Source organism: Aythya ferina (assembly GCF_964211825.1).
Source record: "Aythya ferina genome assembly, chromosome: 2".
In the NCBI taxonomy this organism is placed as follows: domain Eukaryota; kingdom Metazoa; phylum Chordata; class Aves; order Anseriformes; family Anatidae; genus Aythya; species Aythya ferina.
In genome coordinates this window covers 88,038,903-88,061,324 of record NC_140297.1, presented here as the reverse complement: position 1 = coordinate 88,061,324, position 22,422 = coordinate 88,038,903, and the positions used below count along the sequence as shown (strand labels likewise).

Below are 22,422 nucleotides of genomic sequence, written 5' to 3'. Positions count from 1 at the left end.
TTTTCAGAGGTAAAATTCCTCTTACACTGATATATTTACTAGGAAACCCTCCCTCATCACAGAAGATTACTATACTCATCAGCATGAGTTGCTAGAAATGCTAAAAGTCACTGGAAAGTACTGCAGACCCTGAAAACTTTGAGAGCTACAAATTAGCTACATGTATTCATATTTAAATGCACAGTTATGTTCACAATATTAGTTTCCTGCAAATCTCCCCTCTTAGAGGCAGACCATAAAGAAGGCAAAGTGTGTGACCTTCTAATCCATTTCTTGACTCAAGGTAGCATCTTCCACATTTCTCCTCCTTACATCCAGAGAAAAATATCAGTGCCCTTGTAAGAAGCAACAGGTGTGAACTTGAGTTAATGCCACTGTGAAAATACCACAAAGGCTAGGTGTGGGCATCCAGGGCAATATGTGACGCCATGCAGGAAGAGGAGGTCAGAGATCCTGCCCCCTGGAGCTCATGCAATCAGGAAAGGGCTTCTGCAGCATGCAGAATAGCTGGGCTCAAATCATTGCCCTTCTCAGTGCCCTGAGCAGATCCACAGTGTTTTGTCAGCACAGAATTGCAGGAGTAAAAGCCCACTGCCTTTTCTGTTGGAGCCACACATGCTCCAAACACAGCAGGTACAGGACATGTTTTATTTCATTTACAAATTGTTTCAGCATGCAGCAAAACATTGCTGTTAAGCACACCCACTTGCAATTTTAAAATTGTACACTGAGGAGGGGAGTGCAACATGCCACCGTAGTGCTGACTAGGAATGACTTCCCTATACCAAACATGACTGAGAACCTTCGGTTAGCATGAAGAATTGTTATATTGGTGTTCTTTCAATTAGAAAGTGTCTCTGATTTTCAATTTTCAGATGACACTAAATGTCCTCAGTTGCAATTTTTGTGGAAACTCCTCAATATTTTTATAAAGGATTGAAAATATATATAGAGAGAGAAAATTGTGTTCATATATGTCATGGAACACATAACTTGGCCAGCCACACTATACCAGGAGCTTACAATTGGCCTCCAGGTCTTGAACCTGCAGTGCCCAAGAGCTCTCTCTTGAAAATGAGCCATGTGCCCAGTACCTATGCCGGAAGGAGGCCCCAGTGAACAGGGCTGGCATGCTCCAGTCTGAACACTAAAAGTGAAAACTGAAAGCCATTAACCGTTGCAGCTGTCAACACATCAGGGAAACTAGGAAAGAGCTAACTTGTCCTTTTTCAACTGCTGAAGCACTGAAGTATTAATAAGGGTTGCTTTGCTAAGTTCCAGCACCAGTTTGCTTAAGAACCAATTTCCACGGAAATTAAGAATTGAACTCCCCATAGGAATATCAATAGGTAATAAGACTGCAAAATCCTATCCATGCCACCACAGGGCACATTTTAGAAACCTACCTTCTCTATTGTTCAAACACTTTTCAAAATATTATCACCTTGGACAAAAGCAGTTGCAAGCTTAAAGTCTCATGTCAATCAGTCCTTTTCTTTTTCTTTTTTTCTTTTTAAATGTTTGTAAGTAAAACCAAAAGCTTTGGAAAAAGTCAAATAATCCTATGTGGTAAATAAAGTTTGTTTGCTTTTAATTAGTATTTGCCCCCCTCCTCTCTGGTGAACTTTGTTCTGTATTTATTTTGTAACAATCAGAATTTTGCTCCCAAAAGAAAAAGTGTGTACGTGCACCTGACCATTCTTCAGGGATACGCTACCACAGGTTTAATGCAAAATTACTTCTATGCTGCTATATTCCCTTGACTTCTTTATTTACCCAGTTCCTTTTAGAAAATCCATGCACTGTTGAGCTTGATATTAAGTGGTATCATTAATTATATCTCAATTCCCATTCTGATTTTTAAAAAAGACCCAAAGCAATTTTATTGACAACAAGAAAAACATTGTACTGTGCTCGAAAGATGAGCAGGAATTTAGGATTTTCTTTATAGATGTATTTGTTAAGGACCTCACCTGAAACCTGGGACATATCTTGAGCCTCATCTGTTTCCATTTTCCTCAAGTTATCTGAGAAGAGAGGAAAAGCTTTAAGTTAATGCAAAATAACACACATATACACACAGAAAAAGAACCCCCCCACACACACACGCACATAGAAGGAGAAAGAAGGGGAAAGAATAAAAGCCCTTTGCTATTTAACTATAAGATTATCTGGGAAGAATAATGTATTTTTCTCTTTATTTCCTCCCTGCATACTTGCTGGAGTATCAGACTGGCACAGACCTTGATCCTTTTAAAAACAGCATTACAAAGATTTATAAAAATATCATTACAAGCACAGGAGGACCAAATTTGTTATTTATTGTTAATTTCCTACTGCATAATAACCCAAAATGCAAACTGACTGCAACAAAATTAAGCAGAAAATTAAATGGCCCTGGGTCATTGTAGGCACAGAATTCATTCTCTTGGTTGATCCATAGTTATGTTCTTTCTAATTTACTGAGCATGCATCGATGAACCTTGAGTCAGCTTGGTGACACGCGTACAATCAGCAATCAAAAAACGAAGCAATTTGCTGAAGAATGTCTCATTTACCCAGGCAGGGCTGCATATCTGAGCAGCCACCGCCACTACCTCCATTAATAATGAATACACCTCAAGCAGCAGCAGATGGGCAGAACAGCAGCCTCAGGCTTTGGCCCCTCACTCGTTCAGGAGTCCTTCCTCCAGACCACACCGGCCTCGCGCTACGCGGGGAGAAGTACAGCTCCCTAAAATAGCGAAACGAGCCCAGGAGAGAAAGGGAACCCAGGCCTTCCTGTTTTGCTGACAGATGGCTGGCTCCGCCGCCTGGTAAGTCATACTGGGAAGCTCCTGCCCTCCTCTTGCGACACACCATGTTCCGAAGAGCAAGCGACCACTGACCACAAACACCAGGGAGAAGCAGGCAGAGGGTTAGTGAGGTAGAAATAAAGCTCAGGTTCTCAGCCAGCACAGGAGCCAGCAGGCTTGGGCCCCATGTGCAAGCTGCAGACAGCTGGTAGCCCTGTAAGCCCTGTAGATGATATGCGTGTTGCCAGAGCAGTTAGTCCCAGCACAACCTGCTCTGGCTTCAAAGTCTGGCGTGGGAGGCTGAGGTGGCCTCAGGTGGGGAGGGGAAAAGGCCTGTGAGCTCTCTGTTCAGCTATGGCACACTAGGTCACGTCTCCAGTGGGACGTGACTGACTTCACATCCCTCCAGAAAGGGAGCTAGCTCTTTGCTGTTCCTTAAAACTGAGAGACTTCTCCCATCAACCCTGCTTCCTGGGATTAAAGAAGATGCATTTTCTCGAGGGTTAGAAGTGGATGAGGATGTGGCCTGGGTTCTTACAGAAAGGGTACCAATGATAGCCTTGCCTTGTTAGCCCAACTTGCATAATTTTTTTTAATTTTTTTTTTTTTTTCCAAGTCTTCAGCCTGCTACCCAGCAAACTGCAGTGGAGAAGTATAATAGCAGTGGTCACAGATATTCATCTCATGTTTGATGGCCTCCTTTCTTCTGTATGCCAGCAGTATATCTGAGATCCAATACGCTGCTGCCCCACCTTGCAAAAGCCGGCTTCCATCATCAGGTCTGTGCAAGACTTACAGAAAGTGAGTGGAGACTGCAGAACTGCAGACAGATTGGTTGGGGAACAGGTTTTTGCCTATGCAGCTTGCAAAAAAATATAAGATTTGAATTCTTACAGAAGGTTCTGCCTGTTGCACACCTACCATGATACTACTTTATGTTCACTAATGTTTTGTCTTGCATTATTCTGTCTTAAACTTTTAATTCCAGACAAAAGAATTTGTGTAACTTTTATCTGTAATTCTCAGAAATGATTACAGCTATGCAAAACACAGAAAGTCACCTACCACCCAACAATTTGCATCTGTTCCTATGGGACTGAAGAGCATTCAATTGGTCCATTTTTAAATAAGTAGTCAGTGGGAAATGCAGCTTCTCTTGCAAGAGGGAAAACCCACCACCTTTCTATAATGGTAGCCTGCTCAGTGACTGCAAATGAGGTGCAGTTATGGCAGGTGGCATAGTGCAACATTGCTCAGTCCCTGATTTCTCCTGCAAGCATGACTGAACACAAAGGAAGAAAAGAAAAAAAAAAAGACATACCCATGCATTTATTACTGCCTGCGTGGGTTACCTGGCTGCTATTAATCAGTTGATTACTACACATTTTTCCACAGAATACAGTGAACCTCAGCCAACCACAGAAAGCATCCTAAGAAAATGTCCACAAGAAAGGATCACATTCATGAAGGGTACTTCATTCCTACTGCACCCGCTTTTTCACAATTGCTTAGGGCTTCGTCAGGATTGGGAATGACAATGGGAAGAGGAAGTGACAAAGGAGAAAATACCTTCTTTAGGAAATTGATGGTGTTTGCCACTTTTATTTTGTTTGTTTTTGCAGACAAGAGTATTTAAAAGCCATGCTTCCATTTCAGTATTCCTGAATTTACCTGCCCTTAACATGACAAGCTTTGAATTCTGCATTTGTGCAATTTTGGCATCACACTTCTGTTGTACTCCTTCCTGCCTTTGGCTGCCATCAGACAGAATTTAATTTGAAAACACTCCCCAGTTATCAAATGGGGAGGTAAACTAGAGTACAATTATTATTATTTTTATTATCATCTGTGGAATGGCTTATCATCTGGCTTACTTTCTGTGAGAGTAGACTACTGTCTGTCCTAAAACTGATGCTCTCCCTTATCAGAGATGAATTCTCTTCCATTTCCTGGGGATGAAACACCGAAAGAAAAATAGAGACAGTGGAAAATTGAGGAGGGAAAGATTTTTTTCCTCTAACGATTACTTAGAACAAATAAACGTGGTTCCTAAATGTAGCTGAAGATCCACAAGCACTAAGCGAATGGATAAAACAGCAACAAGGAAAAAAGAACTTAAAAAAATTCCTAAAGATGTTCTGAACCACTCACAGGGGAACATTACACTCCTACACTATATTACGTTATGGTATCTGGTAAATACCAATGAAATCACAGCTAACTTCAGTGTAGGCTCCGTATCATCAAAACAAACATGTCAGGGCATCCCTCCACCCCCAATTCTGCAATGGCAACAGTGTGTTGGTTTGGGCTCTGTTATCGTTACCATTTTTTTTTCAAACAGCACTTGGGCATAACGTGGCCTGGGCTAAATTTTAAGTGCTAAAAGTGGAATTCATCTCTTTGGCTTTGGCATAGTAAATCTATGAATAGGAAGCTATGACCTATGTTTGCCTCCCTTTTCTCCTCTGCTCTAGCAGAAACATTGACACCAGGTTCCAGGAAAGCACAAGAGAGCCCTATGTATGGATATCAGGATTTATACCAAAGTATCTATTTGATATCAATTTGTCAACGACCTTTACAGACTTTTTTTTTTCTTATAAGAAGTGTTTATGACATGGGACCCTGTTTGTTTTGTCAAGCAAAAACTGTTTTACAACTTTTCATTGCAAGTCGTGTCTACAGAATCCAATTTATCACTAGCATAGGAAGCATGTTTGACTTCACTGTCTTCAATGCACTTTCATCTACTTATATTAGCAGATAACTTAGGAGTCTACATTAGAAATCAAAAGATGGGTGGGCAGCTCACCAAAGCTATCTCACTCTCAAACAGTGAATACGTGTAGCTCTCATTTATAGCAGTAAATGGACCAGCACCTAGGTGATGCCAGATCTTTGTGTTTAGGAATCCAAGGAGTTTCAAAGTTTGCTCCCTTACTGAAAGGGCTCCCACATTCCCACCAAAAATATATAACCATTTCTTCAAGTCTTTTCAGATGCAGAACTCAAACCTGCATATTTTCCTCTTCACAATTTAAATACCAGATCACAGATAAAGCTACTCTAATGTTTTGGAAAAAGAATCAAATGTTGCAGTCCTAAGGTATTGAGCTAATTAATAATAAACACACACTAAAGCTGAAAGGCTGTGCTGATTTTGTTTCAAAAAATTAAGTGCCTTACTGACCATGATCACAAATGCCAGCTAATTTAAATCCAAAGTTTTGGATTTAAATTAGCTGGCATTTGTCCAGGTTGTGCAGCATCCTGAGCCCAAAGGAAAATTTATACTTGACTGTTTTCTCTCCTTGCAACTCTCTGCAACACAACTTGTGCTATGTCTTAAGCATACATCAGAGCAGGTCCCATGAAACACTGAGGCACTGCTTTGCTTACTCCAAATGTAAATTACAGCTGGAAGTGAATTTGGGACTTTTTAGGATTCTGTGTGTAAATAGGATAAAGTCATTGCAAGGTCAAGATTTTCCAATCTATCAGAATACAGCAAATTAATAATTTGCAAGTCTTAGTTTATTATTTCATCTCCTGCTTTATGATGCAAATTCAAAAGTAAACTTTTCTGGGAAAATGAATGCTTAGCATTTATGCAGTGTATTATCAATTCAAACAAATATGTAAGCATATCAGTCCTTCTACAAACACTACTCTCTTAAGGCCAACAAAATAATTCAATGAGATGACCTAATCCAATGCCAAAGATGATGTTTTCTTCTTTGTTTAACAGCTGTGCAGAAGCTACTGACTTCTCTGCAAAAAGATGTGATTGACACTCTGCCCAGTGCCATTATGGTATGGACATGAAGTCACAAATTTAGTCATTTGTGGACTTTGTTTGGACTTACAACAGCACACCTAAACTCAGAGCTGTCCTTCCATCTATATATAGCTCTACTTCTGGTGCTGCAAAAAGTACATAAATGCACACCATGTCCTGCTGCATGTTTCCCACTTGTAGGTGTAGCCTTCGAGTAAACAGAAAGGTCCCTGAAGGAACACTTCTGTCCTGAATACAACTTTCAGGTGCACGTACGATTTTCCACAAAGTCTTAGAGCAGAGAACAGGAGCTTTTGAGAAGTTTGGAGGGGGGTGAGAACGTTGTGCTGAGGACCTGTGTTCTCCAGGTCCTTTGAAAGCACAGAATGTGAGTGGAACATACACTCTCCAGCCGCGCTAGCTCTGGGTTAACTGTGATAAAACAAAAGAGCAACCTGGCCAACCCAAGCCTTGCTTCCACAGCCCCAGTGGGGAAATGGTTGATTTCGCAACCCCAACTTGTGCAAGCAGCCTGGCGGCAGGAAAAGGGACCGCTTGCACAGGTCGCTGGAGTGGCTGGCCCTGGCCGAGTGCTTGTGTGAGAGCGCGTCTCCTCTTTGTGGTCTCTGACGCATCTTATTGGCTCCTAGTCATGTAGGCCATGGCTTTGGCAAACAAAAATCCAAACCAGCAAGCAAAAACATAAAACCCCAACCCACTTTACAACCTAAACTGAAGCAAAGCACCCAAGACGGGTCCTAGATTCAACCTCCTATGGCAGGTGAAGAAGTTGAAAAAATAAGTAAATAAAGCAAAACCAGGCTGCAGCCTGGAAAACTCAGCACCAGCTGAACACCTATAGCAGATAGTGTACCCCATGGGAGAATTTGCACATTAACAACAGGTGATAAGGGCTATATACACTGTGTCATCAGCCTTTTTCTTTTTAAGCTGGGAGTTGCATCTACCTGAATACCTGTAAGACAGCTGCATTTCTCACTGCATGATCAGATGGCCTTGAAACAAGCCCCTTTCATCCACTGGAGTTGATGAGTTTGAAGCAATAACCAAGAGAAAGGATGCATAAAGACAGGCCTGTAGAAGTATTTAATCTTGAGCTTCCTTTCTTTTTTTTTTCTTTCTTTTTTTTTTTTTTTTAAATATATATTATTAATATATATGTATTATTTTTTTAAAGACATAACTTTTTTTTTTTTCTTTTTTTTTTTTTTCCATAGACTTTTACCTTCACATATGACTTTTACCTACTACAAATGACTGAGCACAAAACAGGAAGGCTGTCAAATGTGGGTAAAAAGTAGTACGTATTGTACAACCAGTGGAAATACTTGAAGAAAATTGCTAGAATCCTACAAACTAGTTTTAATTAAAAGTGTTCAATATCTCAGCAAGCAGCTGATAATTAGCTTTATTATTGTAATTTAATATGCTAGACTTCACAATCTCTGTGAATGACTCTACTTTAGAACCATTTTAATTCTATTTTTAATTTCCGCCTCATCACACTGCTCAATGTAAATAATAACTACAAAGATGGGGGGTGGTCCTTTTCTGAAAACTAAAACCAGAGAGTCACAATTAGCATTTCAGTGTCCTTCCAATGCTGTTTTAAAAACACCCCCCAGGTCTTTTAAAAGATTGCATTAAAAATAAAAAAGGTTAAAACTAAGTGGATCATTTTTTCTCCCTTTATTCCTCTCTCTCCATTAATTTTATATTCAGAGTTTTCTATGAAGTCTAGGGAGATGTTTAGTTTATTCAATCACTTCTCTATTCCTGCCTAGTGTAAATTCTGGTTAACTACATGAACTGACAATACAATTATAAGCATACAGTCAAATTTCAATGGAGAGCTCCTGTCTGCAGAATGAAGGAAGCTCTGTAATTCAACACATGAGATTAAGAAAAGAACTCTGCTAACAGTACAGATTTGAAACATTTGTATGTCTGGCACATGTAAAATTAATTTCCATGTTAGTGAACAATTGTGAGGGTGTAAAAAAAGTTGTCTCAGAGATCCTACATAATTCTCAGTTCTTTGGGAATTCTTTGTACAAGCGCTGACAAATGATAAAGAGTGTATCTTGTATGCATGTATGTGTTTTCCATATGTACTCCTTCTAACATTCTACTGTACTGACCCATATTTTTGGTACAATTTATAGTTAGAGGGGATCTTTAAAAGGTCTTTCAGTGACTGTATGCAAATGGCTGGACTCAATATCCTTGCAAATATGAAAAAGGTTCTTCCTTCTAGTTTTTGAACTGTAACCAATCATTAAAATTAGTTGCACAATATGAGAAAAATATGAAGGTAATTTTCCTAATTAAGGCCACGTTTTATTAACTCATTAAACTCTGTCACCTTTTTGCTTGATTTTTAGTGAAGAAAAGAGAAATAAATTTGCCATGACAGGGAAAATGCACACATTTCCATCATACAAATAAACTGACTAAAAAGGTGAGATGTGTAAATTGAGGCACTCAATCTAAGAAGAGTGCACTTTCTCCAGTGACCAAACGGAGCTCTTGGATATTATTCCAGAGCTCTCACTCGAGAGAAAACAAGTAGCAGATGCAAACCTGAACTTTTTGTATCCATGTATATACATACGGCTTAAAAGCAGAGGATGTCTTTAGCAATGCATATCTAAATATGCAACCAAGAAAAAATAAAAGGATCTCTTTATGTCTCGAATTGTTATTGCCAAGTATCCCCAACAATTTATCAGTAGTCGATTTGTCCAAATTATAGGAGGTTTCAATAACTCTGCTTCACGATCTCAGAATTGCTTCCTAATTTCTCTCCAAACTGTTCAAGCTGTTACGGATTATTAAAGGACATTATCAGCCTGAATAAGCATATTAAAGATCTGTGTGATTTTTTTTTTTTCCCAAATAAACCTAAAAATAACTCCTAAAATTACTATAATTGAAATGAATTAGCAAGTTTCTCCACACTACATTTTTCAGTTAACTCATTTTGCTTTTGCAAATATTTTGGACCCAATCCACTACTGACAATTCCAGCTTCATATTGCAATTACTCCACTGTTCTCAGTGAGTTGACACAAGTGGAAAAATGAAGCAATGCAGCAGGGAATCAAACCTATCATAGAGAACAAGTTTTTCTTTTACTGAGAAAGCTAGAGCAACTGGGATCAGAAGAAGAAATTTAAATCATTTGGATGTAATATATTTCAAAATAAGCTAAAGAAGTAGTAGACACTTCCCATATTAAAAAAAAAAAAAAAAAAAAAAAAAAGACAATTCCAGTGTGAATGCTTTTCATAACTGCGAGCTGAATAGCCCTTTGAGCTTTGAGACATTTATACCAGAAGCATGAGTGTGCCATGCAGGTCCCAAACCTGCATTGTCCCATCCACATGAATTTTCAGTGGTACAAATAAAGTTAAGAACATGCACATATCTTTCCAGAACTCCAGAACTAGGACCTACCTTTGCAGTCAGCACACTGCCTTGGCAGTGACCTGCCCAGTGCAAAAAACCTGCAGCCTCTTCTTGTCCACGAGCTTAAAGCATCGAGGAAGGTGAGTCTTAAAGGAAAAGGGTGAGGCAAACGTTGTTGGGTTTTTAATAAAGATTCATCACTGCAAAGCCTCTGGGGCTAACATAATGCTGTTTAAGTTCAGGAAGCAAACAAAACTCTTGCTGACTCTGAGCTGATGTTATGTTTATGTATAGATTACAGTCTTAGGGACAACGCACCGCGGCTGACCTTGGAAGCATGGAGTTTCCCAGCTGAAGTCAGTTTTGCTGGATAGCCACTAGGGAGGTGAAACTTGTGCAGCCTCCTTGGATGAGTGGAAGGTACTTAAAGTATCCTCCTGTTTAAAAACTGACATAAAACCGAGAAGACCAAGGCTGCCTGTCTTGCTTCAAATTGAATTAAAACTTTTCTCTAAATGCTATAGCTCTCCAACAGGAAAATAGATTAAAAAATATATATAAATCTTTGGATTAAAGAAAAAATGCCAATGAGGAGTAAGTTTTTCCTCTTTTGACTCCTGCGTTGTGTGGCAGGCACTGAAAAAAAAAATAAATCCCAAAGAATCATATTCCCAGAAAAACTGACAAGAGTCCTCACCTCCCACTTTTCAGCTGATACAATAGATTCCTGGTATTCTACCGAATGTATCTAGCAAATGCATTTAACCATCTGATGTTTTTCCAGCAGTGCAACCTCATCCACTCCCCCTTCTTTTTTGATTCTGCGAAGAAAATGTTCCCAAACCTTTCATCTGGGTGATCTTATACTTCCTAGAAAAGCGGGGTTTGTCGATTTGAAAGGGGAATTCCACGGGAGTCCATTACAATGTCGGCAACATATCCCTCTCTATGCACGTAAAGATGACAACTTTTTCTAAAGACCCCATTGTTGCTGCACTGCATTTTACTACTTTATTATGTTTTCTTTGGTCTAATTCTATTGCTTTTAATAATGGTAGAACATAATGACTGGTCAAAATGTAATCAAATACATATGTGAATCTTGACTGTAAAACAATAAAATTCACTGTGGACCCAGCTCTTTTTACACATAAAACATATAAATAAAATCCCACAAGTCCTCAGTGGAAGTTTTTCCTGATGAGGAGCCACACAATTAGGCTGTGATCCATGACTTTTGATATCCTCTGGACTTTAAGAAAAAAAAAGTTTCCAAAAATGATCTGCCAGATCTAGCATACAATTCATTATGCCCTTCCTCATTTTCTGTTGCTTAAATACAAACTGGACCCATTTCCTTGTTTTCTGTAAGATTGCACTGTTAGTGTGAGAAGTACCTAAGCTCAAATAAAATGTCTGGAAATATTTTTGGCTTTGTTTTGCACTTATCTAATTTTAACAATGAGAAACAAGTTTTGCATTGTTGTAAAACTCTGTGGATTGATTCTGCACTTACATTTCTGCATAGCTATGCAGTGGAAGTGGCAAGCAAACCAGGATTTCGGTATTAACCTCCACAAGGGAAAGAAAAACTGCTACGGTAACGCGGGGATGGAGACTATTGCATTTTTATTGCATGCTGCGTGTAACACAAATGACAAAGGCATCATTCGTGCTTGCATAATGGGACATGCCACCAGACTATTCCCAGGGAGATCACGGGCAGCTGGGAGCCCAAGTGGGAAGTCACAGGTATACGACCAGCTTCTCTCCGCTGCTACCCCCGCGTGTGACCTACAAAAACCCATCAGTTCATGATGCTCAGGGGGACAGCCTGAGATGTACTCGGCCGGGACAAATGATGTGTATAGGAGAAATGCCTAAACTCCTCCAAGTTATCGTGGACACAAAGGGCAAGGAGATAAGCCAGCCCCACACCTTGTCTTCCCATCGCTGTGTTGGGTCAGAGAGATCCATGATCACTCGTTCCTCACTGGGGTCCACTGGTCCTTCTGACCTGAGTTAGGACAGTAACAAAATCCCACATTATGCCTCTGCCTGTCTGCTACTTCCCCTGGAAGTCATACCCAGAAAGTGGGTGACTCTCACAGATAAACAGAGAGCATTAGCTTTGAAACCCTGGCTCCTGAGGATGACCAGCACTGGGCTGCCACCGACCTCTTTATGGATTGCTCGGATATTCTCAGCGGATAAGCCTGCTTTCTCCTGGCTTTTTGTTTTAAATTCACCTCCTCTTAAGGCATATCATTTCTATTCCTTTTTTTTTTTTTTTTTCTTTTTTTTTTCCAGACTTGCAGTATATCGAGTGTTCTGGGTTTAGGTTAATGTACTTCTCCTCACCCCACCCCCCTTCAAGAACATATGGATAGTCACTAATTTCAACATTTGTGAGAAAATCTTTAGGGCTGGAAGTGAGTCTGGGATAATAGAAACATGAACTAAGGAAAGTGCAGAGCTCTGCAGTATTTTGGACACTTCCCCATGCAGTTCTGCTAAGGACAGCTATCAGTTTAAGAGTACTTGTACATGGTCTATGCTTGGTTTCTCATGCCCACATGCAGCAGTTTCAGAGGCTTTAATACAGCAATAAGGCAAAAAGCCCATCAAACTGCAGCTTGGAAGAGCTTTGTTTAGAACTGGGGTGCCCTTCGGGGTGGGGGGGCGGTAGGGAGGAAGGAGCAAGTGGAGATATATTGCAGTCTTGGCAGTATGTCCTGTGTGTTTCATTCAGTTTTAAAACAAACATTTATGAGTTAAAAATCAAAGGAAAGCATGTCAACATTAAACAGAAGCTCCTACATGGGAGAGGTGACACCTTTTGGAAAAGGCACATAGCACAAACTACTATATGTTATATTAACCCACAAAGAGGAATATTGGGCCTTTGTGTGGTAACTTAAAACTATTCTCACTTTTTTTGTCTTAAAATTTCCCTCATTAGAGAATAGAAGAAGAGTAAGAATTAACAAAGTTAGTTAAGGGTAAAACTGTGGTTTGTGAAATTCAGGAGCAACTTCCCTTTCATATAAGCAAGCCACTCCATCCTCAAATTTCTCCATTTCAGTAAAACTCACAGCCCCATAAACTATGCAATTCACCAGCAAGGTGAGAACAGCGCAGTAAGCTGGTCACAACATCCGCCTGTAGAGCTGATTCAGATAAAGTCTTTCAAAGTATTTGGAAGAATTCTCACTGCAATATATTAACAGTTTTCACTACATTTCAATGATCATTTATAATGTTTAACAGACAGCCATACTATTTGGTACTCCCTTGTGCATGCGAGTAACTACTGATGTGAGCAGTCAACTGAAAGCTAGCAGAGTGCGTCTTTTAAAGGATTTGACCCTTACAATGCACTGCAGCCTTTAATTTTAAAACTGGATTATTAAAGTCTAGCAAATGGGTTGTAAAGGTAAAGGCATGAATTATTATCAGGATTAGATACCTTTTTGTTTCAGACTGCTGGACAATAAATGCATACGCACGCAACCTCTGTGGTGTCTACTTATTTGAAAGAAAACTATCTGGTCAGGAAGGTCTCTCCCTCTAACTTCTAATCCCTGCACAAAATCCTGTGAAAATGCTATTTGCACTTTTATGTGTATGCAGACCTAATGTAAGGAAAGGAAAAGAAAGGAAAAGAAAAGGAAGGAAAAGGAAAAGAAAAGGAAGGAAAAGAAAAGAAAAGGAAGAAAAGAAAAGAAAAGAAAAGAAAAGAAAAGAAAAGAAAAGAAAAGAAAAGAAAAGAAAAGAAAAGAAAAGAAAAGAAAAGAAAAGAAAAGAAAAGAAAAGAAAAGAAAAAAGAAAAGAAAAGAAAAGAAAAGAAAATAAAAGAAAAGAAAAGAAAAGAAAAGAAAAGAAAAGAAAAGAAAAAAGAAAAAAGAAAAAAGAAAAAAGAAAAAAGAAAAAAGAAAAAAGAAACAGTACCATCCTTTACAGTCATTCACAGAGTTGAAGCTAGTGGCCATGCTAGTCTAGGAACTGTTGCATTCCACAAAACATCACTTTCCTGAGAACATTTGCGAACCTAAGGCACAAATGTTTCCCGACACAGTACTCTCGCCATCCCAATTTGTAAAAACCGTGGGCGCAGAGCGTCTGGCAGCGCTACCCTACCTTCTGGACCACGGCAGGAAAGTAATCCAAGAAGCAGTCCGGTTCTTGAGGCGCAAAATTAAAAGTTTCCTCGGAAGCAAGTGCCGCGGCGGGCAGGGCTCGCACACCGGGTGCCTGCGCGCATCTTCTCCAGCAGCGCAGCCGCTGCCCGGGAGGGGGGGGGACCCCGCGGCGGAGCCCCCCGGCTGGGCGACAAGGGACAAAACTTGTGGCAGGCAGCCGCTCCGCCCGCAGCTGCGCTTCCCTGAAACGCCCCGCTAATTTGGCAGGTCCCCGGGATGAGGCTGCCGGAGCAGAGCCACGGGGGCTGAAAGGCGGGGAGAGGGGAGATGATGGGAGATGGGAGATGGGGAGATGGAGATGGGGAAATTGAGATGGGAGATGATGGGAGATGGGGAGATGATTGGAGATGATGGGAACAGGGGCACCTCCGCTCGGCTCCGTGAAGGCAGCGCTCCCGGAGCCAGCGCCTCCGCTCCCCGACGGCGTTTTAAGCCAAAAAAAAAAAAAAAAAAAAAAAAAAAAAAAAAAAAAGCCGGGATGGGGGAGGCAAGGAAGGAAAGCGGAGGGAGGGAGGAAAGGAGGACAGACGGACGGACGGACCTGCCTACCGGGCTCCGCTGCCCCCCCAGCCTCCACTCCCCCGCCTTCACCCTCCCACCAACTTCTCCCCGGTACCTTTGGGGTCCCCGCTCCCCCCGTCCGGGTCGGGGCTGCGGGAGGCAGCGGGGAGTGATTCCGGCGCCGGATCCGAAGTAACTCACCGAAAAGCGGTGCGAGAGCCGGGCGCCGCGATGCAGACCCTGCAGGGCGCTCGGGGGGCACGGCGAGCCCGGGGGAAGCGGCTCACATGCTCGGCGGCTGAGCGCAGCTAGCGGCCGTGCAGGATCGGGCCCTCGTTTTGGCCGTGCCTCAGTTCCTCATCTGCGAGAGGAGGACAATAATACTTCCTTTCTCATATCCTATCCACCTCTGCGCTCTCATGGTACAGAACCCATCGGCGTGTGGGTAACTTTACGCGTGTGAGTAACCTCAGTGACTTGCAAGGGACAGGTCAGAGACGCAAAGTGAGGCAGTGTGTAAGCATCCGAAAGGTGAGGACCCTGTACTGTAAGCTTTTCTGAACAGCTCCCTTACTAAAATTTTATACTGTATGACAAAGTAACTTCTCCAACGCAAAGCCGGGCTACTTTCAGGACAGCAGCGGCAGGGCTGCACCTGGGGGTTTACAGCAAGCACTCCTTCCCCGTGAGAAGCTCTGCAGACACCGCTGCTGTGTGTGCACAGAGCAGGTGATACCTGTGTGAGCTCCAGGAGAGCCAGGTATGCTCGGGTGCTTCTCAGTTTCTTAAGCAGTGGTTTCCTCACTGCATCTTGGCAAAAACGCAGAGCCCTCCTTTTGTCACTGCTCATGAGCAGACCTTATAGGTCTCATCGGGTTGAAACCCAGAGCCAAATTCTCCTCTTATTTATTCCAGAAGACCACCACATGTTTCAGCAGGTTTGTATATAGGGAAACAAGAGCTTTTGATCTGTAAATCACACCCAGCCATTTAAAAGGAAGAAAGAAAGAAAGAAACATAAAAATCCAGGAAAAGGTGCCACCATGCCCTAAGCAGTCAGTACCTTTCTCCAGGAAATCCAGGGGGCTCTGCCTTGGTGAGACCGGGGAACACGGGCAGGGAGAACTTGGCTGACCGCCCTCTTGGAAAGTGGAAGCTGGTTAACTTGAGGACGCAGCAGCTTTACCCAGATGCATGCGTCCTGCCCGGATATTCTGAAGTGGAAGGATTGACATCTCGCAGGAGAGCCGTACTTTCAGAAGCTGTTTGAGGCTTTTCTGCCTTCCAGTTCCCACAGGGCCTGCAGGTCAGTGTTTCTGAGCCTGCCCCAGACGAAGGGGGGAAGCCAATTTGGCACGCACTCTTAAAGGCAGATTTCACACTACACAAGCCACAATTTCTCGTTAAGCATTTGATATTTAAGGTCAGAATCAAGCTGCTGGACATGGGCAAGCTGAGCCTGATGAAGTTATATCTTGCGAGATGTCTAGCATCTTCTGCATGTCACTGCGCTGAGGTTTGTTATCGGCTCACAGGAGCCCTCGGGACTTGGAAGACCTTGTGAGGATCCCTTTATGGCTGAAGCCTGTGGGAGTTACTAGCTGCTGGCAGGCTCCTAGCTGGAACAGCAGTGGTGAATGCCTGAGGAGAACCACAATGTCCCAGTTCAAGCAGGTCTGCTAAATTATAGGTGCAGATATACACTCAGACCCTTGCCTTAGGAGCCAGTCATCTTTGCTGCAGTCATTTTTCCTGCAGTATTTCCACTGACATCACTGGGAATTTTGTATGAGCCAAAATGGGTTGCAAAGGATATAAGGTAGTCAATTCATAGGGAAAAGGACAACTGGCCTTACGGTCATCTAATGCGTTACCGGCTAAAAATTCTCAGACCAAACCTACTACAGATATTTTCCCATTGCTATCAGTTCTATTGTAGAAAATATCTAACATGGTTGTACAGTCAAAGCTTTTCTTCAGATTCTTTCCTAATTACAAATAGTAATTGTTATTGCAGGAGGTACAATGTTTCTATTGAAGTGTATTACCATTCTCCATTCATTGCTTTATTAAAGGAGTCTTACCAAACAGTCCTCAAAATGGACAGCATGTTGCATTCATGCTGCTTCAGTTCATTGTCAGGCTGGTGATGAGGAGGAGGAAGCAGAAAAATAAACCAGAAAAGTGTTATAAATGGAGAGTCAGCAGAGAAGCTTTATGCACAGATCATTCACATTCTTTATAACAACTGGAATGCAGCAGACAGGTGCTCCTGCTCCTGTTGCTGCTCCACTGCAAGATTTATGTTCCAGTCCTAATTTTTCAGAGGATGGCCTGGGCACAGTGTGCATAGGATTTGCTTGCAGGATTGTAAACTTGTTGGGTGAGTAGTTCTTATTAAGTTCAGAAAACAGAAGTTCTAGTCAAGATGAGCATGGTGAAGGTTTATCACCTGAAACGCACTAAATTTCCAGAGGCACAAATGGGTAATGGATGATGTTTTTTACAGTCATAAATCTCCCCCAAACAATGAATTCTACCATAATACTAAGTGTGACCAGCTTTGTTCCACAGTCTTTACCGTACATAGTGCCCAGAGACTAGTTAATAGGTGTCACTGTTTCCATTCTGCATAATATCTAACATTTCATAGATCTTCCTATGTTTATAGATTTTTAATCCATTATACCACAGTCTCAGATTTTTGAATTCAGCAAAGTACTCCTTCACCTTTTAGCAAAGCTGTAATGCTTTTACCTCACTAGCATCTCAAAGGTCCACAATTTCCTCTCCTTGCACACCATGGGAAATACCACCTCTGCTACTGACACGTAAATATGAAATGTCAGAACCAAAGTTTTCTTCCTTTTGCATCAGTTTGATTTTGTCATTTTCCTCCTTGCATTGCTGTGCCAATTCTTCACTGTACTGCTTACTGACCTCTCTCTTAAGCCACCTTACATTGGATTCCACCTGTCCTTTTCTTGATCTCTCACATCATTCTGGTTTTATTATGTACATATAGGCATTTTGAGCAATTGCCTCTAGGCCTTTTTTCCACAAAACCTTTTCTTCACAGACTTCCTCAAACTCAGCTACAAGTCCCTGTCTCTGTATTTTCCACTGACTTCTACCATAACATTTTTTTGGGGAATCACCTGCATACAATTAGAAAGCCCCTCTACTGCTGTACCTGGGCCTCTCTTTCAATTTGTTCTCTTCGAGCTTCTCATCTAGAGGACAGAGGAACTCTTAGTGCCGTATGGACACTACCAAAAACACAGAATAAATAATTGTTGTAATAATGCAAGGGAAATATGAATGACAGTTGATCAGATAGGTGAGATTTTAATCTGCATGAATTAGAAGGTGAAAAGACAGAAAAATTAACACTTTTTCATCACTGGCCTTGTTAAATTCTTTCCATTTTAAGAATACGATATGCTAATAAATGAGTTTTTTCTATTAAAAAAAAAAAAAGTTGAAAAATATGTTACAGCAAGGTAATGTACCAGTCTCAATATGACTGCACACATATTCTGGCATGAAGGACAGCCACATGTTGTATGACTACTGAGTGAATGAATGAAGTGGAACCATGAAGTTGAATGATGTTTGCTATTCATCAGAGTCTCAAGTTTACATACATTTATGACTATAGTGGAATTAAACACTTTATTAAACACATGCACACACAAGAAAAACACTTGAGAGGGACATACACAGGACATCATCAGTCCCACACATTGTATCACACAACTAGTTGAAAAGCATCCTCTCTAAAACTTGCTGCTTGTAGTCACATCTGGACCACAGCTCAATGCAGACCCAGTACTTCTCTGCGAGCTCCCACTAGCATCCATCCTGTTTTCTCCTCATTTTACAGGCTGAACTCTGGCATTTCCACACAGAACAGCCTTGACAAGTTGAACAGCCCATCTCTGGAACAAGTGGCTAGTGGGCCTGTCAATGGTGGCTATAGGAGCCAGTCACACCACCACTCCATTTTCTTACACAGGCACTCGGGAATTACTGCTGGCTATGTCCAGGTAGTACCCAGAGGCACTGGTTAACTGGTGTCACTTTCCTACGTGCTGTTCCAATTTGCTGTCTTCTCAGGGAATGTGAATTACCTAGCCTATCTAGCAAAGTGGGACATCCTCACTTACAGTCACCATCGATTACAGTCCTACCAGGGACTTGCTTGCAGCTGTAACACCCATGTGCTGGGGCAAGAGAGGAGGACTTGATTTATTTATACAGTAAGAAAGTGTTGGCTCCAGAAGTAGGAGCAGTTGGCAGTACTGTTACCAACAGCAATCTCAGCTAGGATACACGTGAAGAGTTGGCCAAACCACTCTTCCAGCTTCAAAGTTACTCTGCATATTACCATGGCATGTAGGGTTTAATCTAACGTAACTGAAACCAAAATTCTGACTCTCTGTTCTAAAATGCCCCCAATGGCCTATGGAAGAAAAAATGTTTTCCCACTTCAACTATTTTAAATGATAGATCAAGTTTATACTTCTTTTCTGTAGTTCATATTACATAGAATATATAAACAATTCTACTTAGAGTTTCACCTGGAGACAGCTACTGAACCTGAGTAGTTGCCAGGGTTAAAAGTGAGATTTCCAAGGTTAAAAGTGAGAACAGAAATGCTTTAGAACAGGACTGCAATCATTTCTGTGCTAATACATATCGGCTCAGATTCCAGAACTCTCTAACCCTACATGAAGGAAAACATGCCCTGTCCAGCGCAGAGCAACAAAGATGATTAAAGACTGGAGAATCTTTCACATGATGAGAGGCCGGGAGCAATGGGACTGTTCAGCCTGGAGCAGAGAAAGCTCAGGGGGAAACTTATTGGTGTATGCAAATACCTGAAGGGAGGGTGCAACGGAGACAGAGCCAGGCTCTACTCAGTGGTGCTCACTGACAGGACAAGAAGCAACGGGCACAGAAAATTTTGCCTGAACACAAGACAATAATTTTTTTAACTGGTGGTCAGTTAAGGTGGTCAAACACTGGAACAGGTTTACCAGAGAGGTTGTGGAGTCTCCATCTGCAGAGATATTCAAAACCTAGCTGTATATGGTCTAGGGCAACCTGCTCTAGCTGAACAGGGGTGGTCAGACTAGATGATCTCAAGAGCTTCAATGATTCTGTGGTTACAAAAGGGCAATCACCTGCTTTCCAGATATCACTAAGCCTATGTATAAATTTAAGAAAATAAATGTTTTATCATGTTAGTTCTGCTGTTACTGGTCCCTTCGAAACTTGTGAATTCTTAAAGTATAGCTATAGCTGAACTTTAGTTAAAATGTCTTAAGTCATTGTCCTTTTACAAAAGAGGGGTAAAACATATACAAAAGGGGCTAAGAGGGATTATCACACTGCCTTTGCATTACTCACTGCATCTGATGTTCAACTAATTCGTTATTTTTTTCCCATGGATATTCTATCATGGAAAATGGAGGTGTTATGGTTGTCTGTTTACAACCATATAGAGTGGAAGATCACAGTGGTTAGGAACTCAGGCATGAGCTTAGTCAGACACTCAAAATTCAAAGATCCACATTGTTCATCAGGCATTTCTTCAGTAATAGAGTTGTAAAAGAGTTTGCAGCTGTTTCTCTTGAGAGACTACTGACAAAATTTAATCCTACCCCAGAAATTAGCTGGAAATAGGAAAAAGATAAATGTCTTTTATTATTATTATTATTATTATTATTATTATTATTATTATTATTATTATTATTATTATTATTTTATGGCTTTAGTATTGTTTAATAAGGAAGATATTAGAAATTCAGAATGATGGTTGACTGGCAAATGGAAAGTTCATCCTCTTCCTCAATGACTTTTATGATTACTACCTAAAAATTAATATGGACATATTTAAAAACTTAAAAGTACATATCTGTTGGATTTTCTGACAACTGTGAAATGAAACAAGCCTACTGTCATTTTATTGCTGTCTACTAAGGAGCAGGCAGACAGCAATGGAAAGTTGTGTTAATGTACAAGTATATTGGACATAGAGGTTTGTGTTTTCATTATTATTTTTTAAATCCATCTTTTAGAGTTTCTTGACTATATCTTCACATCACAAAGCTCTAATGAAGTCAGGTTAGAAAGATCCAAAACCATGTTGTGTTTGATTTCCAGAAAAAGTAAACTAATGGCATTGCTAATACTTGAAGGATTGACCCAACTTTACTGCTGAAGAAAGTCTCAATATCAAATCCTGATTGTTTCAAATTAATTTATTATGGGTAATTATTCAGTGAGTATCTCTGAACAGTTGCACTGCATGGTGGTGCAACATTAAGTTGCTTTTTTTGATTATGTGAATCATGTAACACCATTTCTGAACTGCCTGAAAGCGTCAAGAATATCTATGAATGAATCTAGTATTCATTCTGTGAGAGATCTTCCTTCACTAAACCTTTATATTACTAAAGTTTAATTCAGGTTTACAACAGGCACGCTCATTTGGCCCTAGAAAACAAAACTGGTCTCCATGAGGTCTGCCATCTTCTACAGGCCCCGCTTGCTCAGAAGACCATCCATTATGCTCCCTGCATATAGTTAGTGGGGGATTACAGCTTTGGATTCTTGCTGCATAGATGTGCCAAACATCCCGGGTCTGGGGAAACAGACCCACCTTTGGGCCTTTCTGTTCCAAAGTATTTCAACATAGCTGAGAGTATATGTCTCCTCTCTTGGTTATCTGTGTAGCTAATGAAGACAGGTATGTGGTCAGACTGCCGTTGTGGTCAGACTGCCGTTGTGATCTCTATCACTTGTTGGAAACCTTTTTTTTGTTTAATAGCAGTTAAAATTTTCTGTTAAGGGATCCAAGGGGGAGCTTTCTTCTATAACAAACAAGAGCGATAAGGAGAGCTGTAGAGATTGGGGCTCTGGTTTGCAAGCAAGAGGCTTGGACAGTGTTTGCTGTGCAGTTTTGGGTGAACCATAGCTCTCTGGAGAAAAAGGCAATGTTAACACTTTTCTTATTTCACAAGGGGGTTCACAGGACACCACAAACATTTTGAAAAGTTCATGAAGCGTGGTAAAGGAGTCCATTATAAAGGCATGTTTACAGGGCAGGCTTGAGCTTCTCTGCTGTCACATTTTGCTCTCTGCTGACCAGCCAGGTGTGAGCTGGAAGCCCATAGCCACACGAATGCCAGCCTGAGGACACCAATGTGGCTATCTGAGTCCTGCTGTGCAGCTCCTTACCTCAGTGGATTCACGCCATACCTATTCCCTTCATCTAGGTTCACACTTGTCTGTTTGACAGGCAAGCAACCTTTTACAACTTGGGCTTTTAAAGAGCCATACTTAGGATTATTTATATTTTTTTTTTCACAACCTGAAAATGGGCAGGTATCACCCAGGGATTAGGACTTCATCATGTGGGAGAGTGTGCAGACAACTCACAACCTATAGATCAGGCAAGTGAGAACCAAAAGCTGCGCACAGCTCAGGGAACTAGAGGAAAACGTGAGATATTATCAGGCAAACCAATAGGCCAGGGCTTGAAGTGCAATGTCACTGCAGTTGTTATCAAGTTTTCTAGGAATAACAGCTATGAACAGGTTCAAGGAATAACATAAAGTAGCCAGGGTGGGACACACAGACACCTCCTTCCCACTCCCATAGGTAACCAGTGAGGAAAGAGAAAGTGCTGATTTGAAAAGTG

General features: G+C 41.2%; 1 protein-coding gene across 20 annotated transcripts in view; it reads right to left on the bottom strand.

The window, feature by feature from the left end:
• The window catches only part of IKZF1 (IKAROS family zinc finger 1), a 70,664-nt gene extending 55,484 nt beyond the window's left edge, over positions 1-15,180 (bottom strand). For 9 of the 20 annotated variants that reach the window (XM_084508122.1, XM_084508133.1, XM_084508141.1 and 6 more), the window contains exons 1-3: positions 10,337-10,641; positions 10,057-10,154; positions 1,974-2,027 (exon numbers count right to left, since the gene is read on the bottom strand). In XM_084508122.1, coding sequence (XP_084364248.1) covers positions 1,974-2,027; positions 10,057-10,154; positions 10,337-10,347 — 163 coding nt within the window. In that variant the 5' untranslated portion in view covers positions 10,348-10,641. Of the gene's footprint in view, positions 1-1,973; positions 2,028-2,618; positions 2,699-10,056; positions 10,155-10,336; positions 10,642-14,148; positions 14,605-14,826 lie in introns of those variants that run through there. The other 11 variants (XM_084508138.1, XM_084508123.1, XM_084508137.1 and 8 more) reach the window with 9 other exon arrangements.
• Positions 15,181-22,422: the final 7,242 nt, after the last annotated feature.